This window comes from Neolamprologus brichardi, chromosome 13, assembly GCF_056152115.1.
Source record: "Neolamprologus brichardi isolate AB-2024 chromosome 13, ASM5615211v1, whole genome shotgun sequence".
Taxonomy (NCBI): domain Eukaryota; kingdom Metazoa; phylum Chordata; class Actinopteri; order Cichliformes; family Cichlidae; genus Neolamprologus; species Neolamprologus brichardi.
Window position 1 is genome coordinate 18,265,092 of NC_142116.1, and position 14,002 is coordinate 18,279,093.

General features: G+C 38.3%; 1 protein-coding gene across 1 annotated transcript in view; it reads right to left on the reverse strand.

The window, feature by feature from the left end:
* The window catches only part of eys (EGF-like photoreceptor maintenance factor), a 160,902-nt gene extending 155,133 nt beyond the window's left edge, over positions 1–5,769 (reverse strand). Inside the window, exons 1-2 of the mRNA XM_087850260.1 lie at positions 5,010–5,769; positions 4,109–4,225 (exon numbers count right to left, since the gene is read on the reverse strand). Of these exons, the coding sequence (XP_087706386.1) occupies positions 4,109–4,225; positions 5,010–5,754 (862 nt within the window). The 5' untranslated portion in view covers positions 5,755–5,769. The remainder of the gene's footprint in view (positions 1–4,108; positions 4,226–5,009) is intronic.
* Between the last annotated feature and the right edge of the window lie 8,233 nt (positions 5,770–14,002).

The following is a 14,002-nucleotide window of genomic DNA, read 5'->3' on the forward strand; positions in this document are numbered from 1 at the left end:
GTTGTTTTATTTATTATTATTCATTTTTATTATTTTTATTTTCTATTATTACAGCTTTTTCAACATTTTGTGATATGCCGATTATTGCAATAACACATATTGTGATTTATCACCTTTTTTCACCTGCAATTTATACCCTCAAAGTTAAACTATGACAATATCTGTGTTATTCAATAAGATAAAGCTATGGAACTTATTATTACTTTTTCTTATGTTGTAGATGGAATGGGGTGAAGTTCACAGTTAAATGTAATATTTCTAAAAAATACAGCAATTACCTGTAATATACTGCTTAAAATCACATATCTGTTGCTGTCTATATAGGCAGAAGTTCACATTTAACAAAAAAAATCATATTTTACTATTACATTTGTGCTCAGCAACCTTCCTGTTTTATTGAAATATAACCAGAATACAACCAGCTGGCAGCCAAAGATTGATTCAGGCTGATGGCAACATGTTAGGAATATGCCTACATTTATAAATTAGATGACAATTATTTACAAAACTTCAGTCAGCGATTGCAGTCAGTCAAAGTCAGACTGCGACTGTTTGTAGAAAGGTTCCTTCCTATCAGGCGTCCCAGTGTGTGGGATGATTTTTTTGTGTTTGTTTGTTTTTGGTCGCTGTGATTTAATCTAAGTTTGCTCAGCTAACGTTACCTCAGGATGGTGGCGCATGAGATGAACCCTGTAGTTCGCAGTATTTTCAGAGTATTTTAACTTATTTAATTAAATATCTATATCTGGTGCCCTTGTATCAATATAATATTGTCACACAAAATCTGCTGTATCGATTTTTATTAATGCATGGTAAATGTCATGGAACAGTTTGTACTATATATATTATTGTACTATAAATATTATTTTATTTTTATTCTCATATTTCACTGTTCTCATTCTCAACTAAAATGTTTTAAAAAGTATACAAGTTTATTCATTAAATCCTGCTGTATTATTCAATATTTTTATGCGCACAACACAGTGTCATGTTTTTTTTTTATTATTTATACATCATTGGATATACACCAAATTAAAGTTAACACAGATTTTTAACTGATAAACATGCATTTTACTAAGTAGTGAGCGCCACAGCTTTAAGCACATTGTAAGCATTTTCTTAGATAAAGTAATTTTGACCTAAGCTCTAGCCAGCAGTTTAATTTCACAACTGTGAACTTAACCAGGGACAAAGTAATGCTGCAGTGATATTGTGCACAAAGGATAAAATTAGACTGAAATCACTGCAAGGTCAAGGTGAATAAATTTTGATGGTATTCCCTTGTGAGGTTTTTTTTTTTTTCTTTCTCACATGACACCTACACATTTATCTTTCTAGTGACTTCTTTTTTTTTGCATATTTTCTTTAATCCCCCTGCTGATACAAGTGCTCATGTCCCAGAGGCTCCTCCTAGCCTCCTCTGTGGGCATCAATCTTACTGTGAACAACTTCAGAGTTTGCTTTTTGCTTCAGCTCATTTTACAACAGAAATTGAGTTTTCAAAACTGGTCCACTCAAAGCCGCACCTCTACAAACTGCTTTCCTGTAGAATTTCCATCTGTCATATGTATTAATGAAGCATAATAATGATAATTCCCTCTGTAAAATGCTAACAGTGTTAGTTAACACCGACGATGGTTTATATATTTATTACAGTCATTTACATTTGTGCTCTCATCTCAAACACCATTGTTTCTGCAGTGACTTTGAATTGCATCCATCTAATATGCATAAAAACACCAGCATGTCAATGCCTAATTAAAACAGTTTAACAAGGCTAATGACTGCATATATGCACCAAATTAAACTTACAAAACTTGGCTTTATTACCAACAAGATTTTAGAAACAATTAACACCATATTCCAAATGAAAATGGTCTTCTAAAGATGGTAATACTTAACAACAAATGCCCTAGAGGTAGAGTAGAAGAGAGTCAAATCAAAAGAAAATCTCATTTGAAACATCCCATGAGTTTGGCTCATTATTCTCTGCGCATAGACTTTGGCCTGTGAGGGCAGCCAGCACTGGAGCAGCCACTAACTTCCACTTGATTAATGAGCCAACTGCAGCAGGGAGGTAAAGGAAGCACGAGCTCTACAGAACTCCCAAGAAGCTGATGGGACACCAAGACACCATGACTGTGCGAAAGCACCCAGTGGAGTCTGCTTATTTGAGGGAGCAGCAGCAATTAAAGCAAATTACAAGAAGCCGCAAAAGCAGTCAGAGCATGTAAGTCCACAATTTGTTTCTGATGGAAATTATAGGAATTATCTATTTGAATTCAAACAAGGGCAGATGTTTTCTTTAATAGGGCCAACTATTTGGTTTTAACAAATGTAAGTAGCTGGTGATCATTATACTGTCATCACTGACAGCTTGGGTTAAAAGGCTTGCAAAATGCTTCTTTTAAATGAAACAAAACAAAACAAGAGCAAAAAACAGCTAACACAAAAATCATTTGACTCTTTTTTTCCCACTAGTTTCACTCCTAATGTGTAGTTTCAAAGAGCAATTCAGACTTGAATAAAAGGAAAATATGATAAAGTTCATGTGAACCAAATTTAACATACAGTCTAGTCCACCGGTGTTGCGTTAAGGAACTAACATAAGTATAATGTCCTCTACCTGAACAAGGGGATGAAGGCAAAGTGCTAATTTCCTCTTTCAAAGATTTTGAAAAATATCCTGTAATCTTGCTACAGTAATCTTTGTCTCTTTTCAATCTTCAGAGCCATTTCATAAAACATCCAAGAATACCTTTTAAAATGACTTTTTTTTCTCCTTCTTTTGTATGGCCTTAATAATCTCTTGTTATAAAGAAAAAAGAATATGCCAGACAGTACTGGAAGTAACCTTGAAACAACATCTCTAAAATAATAAGCTGAAAGCATGGGCTGGACTCGAAAGGCAAAGCTGTGACACTTCAAGAATGCTGCCAGGACAAATTGTGCTCCAAACAAAACAATGAATCAATGTGAAAAGCCACTTGGAGATTTTACTCCAGAAAGTTCATTGCAGGCTTGATTTTTATAGCAGAGAGTGATATCGAGGGCAGCCTGAGGAGCATCTAGGTCTTGTAACCATTTGTGTGTGATAACGATTGACCCGACTGTACAAAAATACAGCGGATGAGACTAAATAATGAGCGAATCACTAATGTGCCATACATCTTCACCACAGCAAAAGTCCCACTCAGCGCCTATACATGAGCGTCCAGCACTGTCTCTGAAGTGGATGGTCTTGGCCCGGAGTGTAAAATGTGTCACAATGCTCTTTGATTTGATTTTGTAAGTGATTCTTAGAGACGGGGATCAGCTACTTTAACCCTAAGCCTAAATATAATATAACCATGCAATTTGTCTCTGTGAATATGAGCAGAGCAGAAGAAAAGTGATGGATTTCCAAATAACTATATCCAGTTCTCAGATGTATATTAATTCTGCCCTTTCTGTGTATCAACTTTACATCATGTGTTGTTTCTTTTGTGACCTAAAAAAGTGACGCGTTCGTTTTAACCTGAACTTGGAAGCCTCTTGTGTGCCACCTGTAAAATGTAATTATAAATACTATCATAAATAGGACTTATTCTTCAAATAACGAGCACTGAATAACATTTATTTTTATCTTTACGCTCTCAGCAGAAACAATACACTATAAATTACATTTTACCTGATTGCCGTAAACCTTTATTTTATTAACTCCGGCACGCTCCGTTAGCTAGCAGTATAGCCCAGGCCCTTTAGAGCAGCACATCACTGGTTGTAATATGAGGTATTTGACTTGAAGTGGCCCCTTCATATATTATGATGACAAATATAACATCGAGTGGGATCAAGTTTATAGCCCACAAGGAAATGCTGATCTTTTTATGATTTATGATGATTTGAAGATAGCCCTCCTGTTTGAGGGAAATTACATGGTTCTGGGAGGTGAGGGGAAAAAACACTTTCCATTGTGCTTTGTATACAGAATTGCAGTAAACTGTGCGATTTGCCTGGTAGTGATTAAAACTCTGACATGCTGTTTAAAGAGCAGCTCTTCATTGTTACTGAGCCAGACAGTCCATCTACGTTATATAAACAGCCTTCTAAAATAAGAGATGCTTACCAGAGAAACCAGTGTCACAGATGCATTTGAAGGATGCAGGTGATATTTGAAGGCATGTCCCATTTTCACAGATGCTGTCACAGTTTGCTTTCCCAATGATTTCAGAGCAGTTAACCCCTAAAACAAACAGCCCATTAGATGATTATTCACAGAGGACCAGGCACAGAAAAAAACAGTGGATGAGCAGAATTAAGTTTGCTTGCATACACAGAGGTCTAATGTCTAACAAAGCCATTACTATAGATCAGCGGTCCCCAACGCATGGGCCTCGGACCGGTACCGGTCCGTGGGTCGTTTGGTACCGGGCCACTAGAGTTGAGGCTCAGGTGTGAAATGTGTGGTTTTCGGGGTTTTTAATCAGTTTTCAGCGTTATTTTGTTATCGTTTTTATCGTTAACTTGGTTTTCCTGGGTCTTTTTACATGTGTTATGAATAAATCTTCTTTTTTCAGTACCGGTACTAGTTTTATTTTATGTATTTATCCGTGACACCTTAAAGGCCTGTCCGTGAAAATATTGTCGGGCATAAACCGGTCCGTGGCGCAAAAAAGGTTGGGGACCGCTGCTGTAGATAATTCAGCAAGGAGCTTAAGAAGGAAGTCATCTGGAATGCAAGCAATGTAAAAATTTATTCTGTTTGCATTACATGAGTGTCGGAGGGTTATGGTGAAAAACATTAACTTGATGTGTTCAATAAATCCATAATTGAGAAGCTGCTTTTACGTTCTTTCAGCACATGAGTGCGTCTCTCAGAAACACTTCTACAAACTTTGATTTTGTAGCAAATGCAACATGTTACAGCCACAAGTGATGTATAGGACTATTTTTAGATGCTCTGACCAAGCCCTAATTCAAACAATTATGAGAACTCAATAAATGGAATCAGTGACATTTGTGCTCACCTGTAAAATGTGGAGGACACAGACACTTATATGTTCTGTAGTGTGGATCTGTCGATCCATTGCTCAAACAGACTCCTTTGTTTTCACAGGGGTTATCCAAACAAGCATCAAACTTTTCACAAAACCTCCCAGAATACTTGTGGTGACATCGACAGTGGAATGCACTCTCTCCGACTCCTGTTTGACAGACACCGTTCCCCGAACAAAGTCGAAGCATCAGGGAGCTCCGACAAAGTTGGGTTTTAACTGTGACGTTCAGCCTCAAACCTAGCGTGCACAGCTGTGTGTCTCCTTCGTGTAGCGCAATAAAATAACGGTGACCCGGCATGAGCCACCTGGCATCGACTTGCTCTCTTTCATTTATGTTGTGAGGGAGGAGAAACTGATCTTCTCTCTGTCCTGTTGCAGAACAGCTTTCAAAGTTATCTTTTGACACATTTAGGAGTTTGATGCCATATGACTTGAGTGTTTCATCAGCAGACATCAGCAGTTTGTCTCCATGTTGTAGCTGAAGTGGGCATATCTGTGGGAAGTTGAAAGGCTGCTCACTTGACTCGTCTCCCCGCTGGGAATCCCAACACTCAGAAACACTCCTGCAGATGTTCCCTATTAGAGTCCAATTCATTTGGATTGTGTTTTTTTTAAGGTGCCATTCGGTTGAAGGTTGCCTGTTGCAAAGGATTTGGCAGTGGATCATATGAATGGCCACAAAAATGAGACTCACGTGAAACAATGACGATCTCATGTCTCCTCTTTCTCTGTATTTAATCCAAATCAGTTTGGGACTTTTAAGAACAACTTTATGTGATGCTCCAAAGTCCACCAGAGTAGCAATTGCCTGAAGAAAACAAAGAGATTTTTTAAAATGTGTTTTACGGCTACACACTGTTGCTGCTTAAAACTTTATCCAGAGCACTAAAAGCGACTGAGCCCACGCTGTTATTATGAAGATTTCATTTCACAATAACACCACAGACCTATGGTTTCTGTGAGGGTAGCAGGAGCTGTCATAATCATATGCAGTGCTGCTGACCACCAAGTGTGTCACAGCAGCCTCAGCCTCCCGGAGGTTTCTACAGAGAGTGACAATGTCAGATAAAATATTCTCTCTCCCCTGCTGGTGCCTGATACCTCAGTGTCAGGCAGCGAGATGAGTTAAAGCAGACAGCATTGTCTTCCTCCCTCAGGCCTTTTTCATACGTGTGCGCCAGATAAAACAACAAAGTAGAGAAGCCTCGCTGCAAGAAAAACTCTGCTTCTTGATCAGCTCACAAGGGCTGATATGAATAACTGCATGGCGATAAGTAATAAAACGCTGAATATGGAACACCAATATCAATAGAAGAGGGAGTGATAAAATGAATGAGATTGCAAGTATTGTCTTGGGGGCTCTGTGGGGACCCAGAAGACTTCATTTACACGAGATGAGGATGACTATTGTGTTTCACCGAACAAATTGGAAACCTGTCAGCTGATTTGTGAGAGAAAAAAATATTGAATTAAAATTTTAATAAAAGAAGACAAAATGTGGGATAGGTTTAGTGATTGCAGAATAATAATTACCAGCACCTGTGCAATGGCCATTTACATGTAGTTATTCGTTTTTTAATTAACTTTTATTTAAAGTTCTTCAGTATTTTTACATTGACAATGAATCAAAGGAGATTAGATATGAAAGGATTCATTCATAGCAACAGAGCATCCCTTTATTTTTTCAGCATTTTGATGTTTTCTATCTGGTGTGAGCGGTGCTGGTGAAGAGCCAGTCCTGCTTCAGTGCCTTTGGAGAATAAGCCTACACTTCAAAAAGTATGAAACCCGTACATTAGAGTTCTATACCAGAAGTTGTGGTCATTGTGTGTGTGGGGGGAAATGTGACAGATGTGATCCTTCTCCATAGTTACAGTAGTTCCAATTTTGGGTCTGGCAATTTCGTGGTGGCAAAAAAAGTGGCCAGACAGACAGGACACTGATGTGCTGTAAAAAGATGTCATTTTGGCAGTCTGTTGGTTTTAGTGTAAAAGCACCAAAAAACACATGATGAGATTCTTGCCAGAATATTGTAACTATACTGTAAAACAAAGCACCTCACAAATTTCTCATAATTATAAGAAATTTGTTTGCCCCCCCCCTGGAATCAATGGCAGCCAACCAACAGGTACAGAAGCAGGACCTCGCATAAGTTGAAAACAAGCAGAAATAAAGCACCTGTTCTACCATGGAAAATGTCTTGAGAACACAGATTGGTGCCACTGCAATAAAATCAAAACAATTGCCATTGCAAAATATTCTTTTCTTTTGACATTTTTCCATTGTTATATTTATTAATATAACCACAGTAGGAACAAAACTCTAATCCACAATTAAGTTTAATCCTTGATTAGATGAAACTGTGGATTTGGAGAATCGTCAAGCCTGCTGCTCTTGGCTTACAAGTTGTAAAAGTATGTTAATTATCCCAGTCGCATGCCTACAAAGTTTCAAAAGACATGTGAAGATATGGAATTTCTTATATTGGTTTTAAAAAAGTGGCTAACAAACAACTTTAACGAGTTACAGACTAAAAAACATCAAACAAATTTAAAAAAAATTAAAACATGATAACAAAATTGTTAATAAAATTGGAAATCAGAGTTTTATATAGATAGTACAATACAAAAGTACAGAGCAAACCCTAAATTCTTTACAATTTTTAAAGTGGTCTGGAGAAACAGCTTTCCAGGCTTCTTAATGATTCTTTAAAGGTTTTCTTTGGACATTGGCTGCTTCATTCATTCACAGTCCTGTGCTGTGATTAATCTAAATTTTGATTGGTTCAAATCAAAAATCAATATATACTGGAGAGGTACAAGAGTGAGTGTCTGTAGCCACCTGTATAACACATTGGTTCTGTCGTGGTTTGGTTTCGCTACATGTCCACCAGTGGTGTTTGGGATGGAATTATGAATGCCGAAAAGAACCATCAGATTTCAATATCCACCATATAGCATCTTTAAAGCCTCTGATTAGCAGCAGCTTTGTTTTTCAGCATGGCAATGCTCTCAAACACACTGCCAGTGCAGTAAAAGCATACCTGTCATTTCAATCAGTCATGGATTGGCCTCCCCAGAGCCCAGACCTCAACACTATTGAATGATGGAATCATCTTGACAAAGAACAGAACGAAAGGCAGCCAACATCCAAATAAGAGTTCTGAGTTTCCTTTAAAAACTATTCCTGAAGACTACCTATACTTAAAGAAATTACAAAAAAGCCTAAGAGAGTTAATAAAATTGGTCATACGGAATACTGACTTTCAAATTCCTTAGAATTGTACAAACTCTTTTTTTGCCTTATATACAGAGTACTGTAAATTATCCACAACAACCAAATGACAACAACCCTGAAACTACCAAATACAGCACAACACCAGAATCTAATACTGTGTCACTGTAAGGTGTTTTTGTCTATTAGTAGTAGCACAGTAGTGGCAGCTATGTTTACTGCTATCAGTCGCCTGTAACCAGTAATGTGATTTAGGCAAGAGGTCAGGATGTACTGTATACTCTGAATAGAAATTGGACTTTCACAGTATCAGCTACAATTCAATAATGCACTGCATAATGCTGTATGCTGCAGTACACTTGTTTATATCTCAACTACCACATAATAACAAGACCCAAGTCACCCCAACAGCCTCACCATGAATTGTCCCAAGGTTGGAGTGAAATGAAGACCACCTTATACCACCATGCATGTGGCAGTAAATTGACAACATCAACAAGCAGAATGAGTAAAAAGATAACAGAAGGCACACTAAGGCCAGGAAAGACTATCTATTTGCCACATTTCCACTGGAATTCAGAAAGAATACAATAAGCAAGTAAACCAAACGGTTGTAATCAGCACATTTGTTTCAATACCAAATTACTATCATAACTCATAATACATTGAGAAGCTGTTTAAACCAGCGGTCTCCAACCCCCGGGCCTCGGACCGGTACCGGTCCGTGAGTCATTTGGTACCGGGCCGCGAGAGTAGAGGCTCAGGTGTGAAATGTATGGTTTTCAGGGTTTTTATCGGTTTTCAGCGTTATTTTGTTATCGTTTTTATCGTTAACTTGGTTTTCCTGGGTCTTTTCACGTGTGTTATGAATAAATATTTTTTTCGGTACCGGTACTAGTTTTATTTTGTTGTATTTATCCGCAACACCTTAAAGGCCAGCCCGTGAAAATATTGTCGGGCATAAACCGGTCCGTGGCGCAAAAAAGGTTGGGGACCGCTGGTTTAAACCATAGGTCTTTGCGCAGTTAACTTCACTTAAACTCTAAATGACATTTATCCATCTTGATCTTGACCAAATCTGATTCTAAATCCATCTAAAATTGCATTCGATACTCACTCATACTTCCACGGCAATCTATAGTGTTTGGCGTCCACTTAAATAAACAGACCAAAAGGTTCTTTTCGGATATTAAGAGGCCTTAAAGGTATTGATCAATTAGGATTAAACTGTGGACCACACAGTGAAATGGTTCAGCTAATAAGGGCCATGGGGTCAAAAGCAAGGTAATGCTTGTGGGGGTCAACTAATTGTCTCAAACAGCCTCCTGCTATTATTGCACCTCAGTTCACTCCACAATTTAGGATGCCAATCACGCAGGTGTGTAGAGGGCAATGGATCAAGGGAGCTGTGTAAATGCTCGCTTGACTGATGACTGAGAGAGACATGAGGAGGACACAACGAATTATCGCATCATACTGGTAGGTTACATGTCAATTGCTGTCTGTCACAGGTTACAATAGCTGATACGGAGATTGAAAGAAAATTAATCGACAAAATATTTTCATAATCAGCTCCCTTTTTTCTTCAATAAATGGTTTAGGCAACGAAGATTACCGAATGAAGGACATTTTCCCCTATTAATGTCACTTGGCTCGACCAAATGACTCAAGAAAGAGATCAGGAGCTTACTCGGTAATAAATAGTCAATACAGCGCTGTAGGTTAGATGAAGATAAAAACTGGATCAAAGAGGACATTTGACATAACAAAGCTTAGTTTGATCAGAAACTAGGCCACATCTGAAAACATTTGCTAACTTGCCAACTAATGAGAAAGATTACATTTTCTTGTTTTCTTCACAAGTAGCAAAGTTTGGCTCATTAAACTGTCAGCACGATGCACAGACACTGATGAAGATGGTGGTTAGTGACGGAGGCACAATTGCTAGTTACAGTACAATGGCACTTCTGCAAGAACGAGGACGCACAGGTGTAAGTTGAGGCAAACATTGTTGAGATAAATAGTGTAAGCATCCTTGTATATGGTAATTTCTCATTATCATTTCCACAGAACTTTTCACAGCTTGGCAGCTGCAGTGACTGAATGCTGATAGTGTTTGCTATTGTGCTGTATTGAGTGTATTTTTTGTTTTTTTTTTCCCCCTCGCTGCATAGGGACTGGAGATGACTTATCGGAAGTTTATATTTGTACGGCATATTAAATTAAATTGAATTAAATTAGAATTCAAGTTGTAAGCTTCCTACATTGATGAAATCTGCTGCCGTTCTGTCATAACATGTCCCTCAGGATCATCATAACAAAGAAAGGGTCTTTTGCAACTCTCTGTGCCACAGTGAATCTGCTGAAATGATTAAATCAGAAGGCGAAAGCAAATCATCTCTCAATTTATCGCCACACATGAGGTATGCGATGAGATGAACTTCATGACCGGCATTAGACTCGTAGGCTTTTATCAACTTGACAATATTTGGAGCATCATTTGTCATCAGCATGCCAATTCATTCTAAAAGCTTCCTGAGTGAACAATACAAAACAAAAAAAACAACAGAAAAAATCTGGAACAGATATTTTACCTGAGAAAGTCTGACACAGACTTTAAATCAGCTGGCACAGAACTCATTTCTCTGTCCACTCACTGTTAAATTCACTTTTGTCAACACTGTGGTGATGGATTTGGTAGATGATGTCCCATTTCAGAGTAGGTTAGAGCAGAAAAAGGTCAACTGCCACCATCATTAAGTGGGTTCGAACACAGACCGGCTCCTGAACATATTTAAAAAGCCAAAACGCTTCAGCTACATTTAATAATAATAAGAAAACGAGCTTTGGTTATTATTTATAACCTTCAAACTGATACAAATCAGCTTTATTACCATATCAGCGGCGGGATGTCTCTGAAACAGCAGTAAACCACCAGCAGGCTACTGGCCACAGCCGCTGCTGGACTGATCGTTTGTGCTCCCCTGGGTAGATGTGTGGATCGCCACTAATCACCTATAACAATGATGAGCATCCAGGCCTAAAGCCCCCTGAAAATTAGCCCGTACATCAATTTTCTTACTCTAAATGAAGTGATTGATGCCAAAGGCAAAACCAATTTTCATTCAAATTTCAGGTCTGTTTCCTGAATCATGTAAAGTAATACTGAGAAGACAAGTCACACAGTTTTGGCCTTTATCTGATAAAAGTGCATGGGAAATTAAACTTCACAGACACCTAGTTTTTTTGTTCTTTCTTTGCTCTCTAAAACCTTAAACAACATTTGAAAGAAGCAAAACTACAGAATGTTTTCAAGTCTGTCATATCTCAAACCATGGGTTAAATTAGGCCAAAGCCAGCAGCACAACAGCTTTGCCAGCTTGAAATGAATTGCTCTTTTTTTGTTTGTTTTAGGCACTACCTTTATCAGTCACCAGCCCCCCTATATAGTCTACGGTGTTTCCTGTTTATTTGGGGCTCTGGAGGAGAACCTCAATAAGTTAAGGCAGCGAGTTTTTGTTTGTTTGTAACACTTGTGTAGTGCTTTGGGGATTTGCAGTATATACACTTTCTGCCACGCAGAGCCCTAAGAGCTCTGCATGAAGGAAATACTGCAGGCACGTCTGTGAGGCAGCTTGGTTATCATGATCCAGAATATGTGGCACACCTGCAGACCAGAAAATTGCTTTGGAGAGTTTCGTTTATTTAGTTATTTTTATCCATAGTTTTTCTTGTTTGTTCTGAGTCACCTATATAGAGCTTGTGGCATGCTAATGTTAGGTGTGGATGCTGGAGGTCAAGCAAAAAATCTCTTCTCCATCTCCACCAACTCTTCTCTTAAAAACTTCACACGAGTGTACAGTATACCTAAGACAGTGTATTTTCCCCTAAACAACAGATTTGTGTTTTAAATTTTATACAACGAATAGTTTCATGTTTATCAGTTTTTTAATCACCAGAAAAAACATGTTTTGGTTTCATTTGGCCTAAATAAGCAAGTTGATGTGCAAGTTGTCCATGCCATGAGCACTGATGTACCCTCACACCAAACCATGCACAGCTAATAAACTCATCTATAACCTAGAGAAAGTATCATTCATAACTTACAAAAACGGTTTTTTTAATTTTATTTCCACTTCACCTCAATACTTCTTAAATGAACTTGGGCCCCAGAAAAGCCAATTGCCTTCTGAATCTTGCTCATATGCAGTTCAACTGGTTTTAACTCGTTATAGCTCATATCCGTGCGGCTATATACTGTTAACTGCCAGTATAGTTTTTATAGCACTGCTGAGCCAGCCAGGGATTTCCACTAGAGTCATTTAAGGTTTTAATGTGATTCTCCTGTTCGGTATTGGTTTTGACCCTGTGCCCTGTGCACACAGATTACATGAAACTTTTAATATAATTCGATGTAGATGATGAAATCCACCAAATTCTTTGCAATTTTAAAATAGAAAAGAAACTCTTACATTGTTGAACTATTTGCTTGTGAATTTTTTCTTTAGTGCGAGGGGGAAAAAGAAGAAAACTGAGTTCTAACATTGAATGTATTATTTATTTTTTAATTAAATGTGGGTTTACAGCGGAGCATCTGCCTTCATCTCACTCTATCCCCAGCATCCTCTGTCACAACAACCCTCTGCATGTCCTCCTTCGCTACCTTCATCAAATTCCTCTGTGGTCTTCCTCTTTTCCTGCTGCCTAACAGCTACATATTCAACATCCCTTGTCCAGTAAATCCACTATCCCAGACTATCTCAGCCTTGTCTCTTTTTTTCTCCAAAGTGCTCGACCTCAGCTGTCCCTCTGATACTCTCATTTCTAATCCTGTCCACTCTGGTAATTCCCAGCTTATTGTATTTATTGATCATTTGTTTATTTCAGTTACATCTCTTTAAAATTCTTTTTTTTATCTTTTTGATTTAGATGCCATTTGCATGTGGATCCAAAATGTACCGTAACCGGTGATTTGTGGACAATTTTCATAACTACGTGACTCACTTGAACTAAAATAAAAAATGTGTGCTGCTAAAGTCAGCCAGCTTTAACAAGTGGCGCATGTCTTACTATTTTCCCCCCATCGTGATGCCACATTTTGATTACTGAGCACCTCAGGGAGTGCTGGATGACATTATACAAAAAAAAACAACCAAATCACTTTTTGGTACAACACCGGTCATTACTCAGACTAATTTCTCCTAATTTAGAGACACTGATTTATTTTATTTTTTTTACACTAACAACAACAACAACAATAATAATAACTGTGCACACTACTACAACCTATACCAGTCTTAAGAGTTTGAGAAGTTTTAAAAAGTTACTATAATGCAAAGATGAAAGAGGCTACATCAACAAGATTGAACTACAGCTTAGCATTAAATGTAGCTAACGCGTCCCTCTGCCCCCACCCTGCACATGCTAGGCCCAGGATTTACTATGGACGGCTAATCTTACTAGTAGGGAGTACACATGGACCATCTGCTGCATGCAGAAACGGTGCAGCAGACATCTCTCTGCTGACTTGCAATTAACGCCGCTTCATCGTGTGTGCCGGTGGGATATAAGCTCACCATTAAGTTGCAAAGGTGTTCCGCCCTGGGACGGTGACTTGTAGCATCATTTTGGAGAATTTGCTAGTCAGAGGTGAGATGTGTATCTCCGTGGGGAATAAGACAGCTGAGCCGTCTAAGCGACACCGGGGGAAACACGTTGCTAAGGAAATG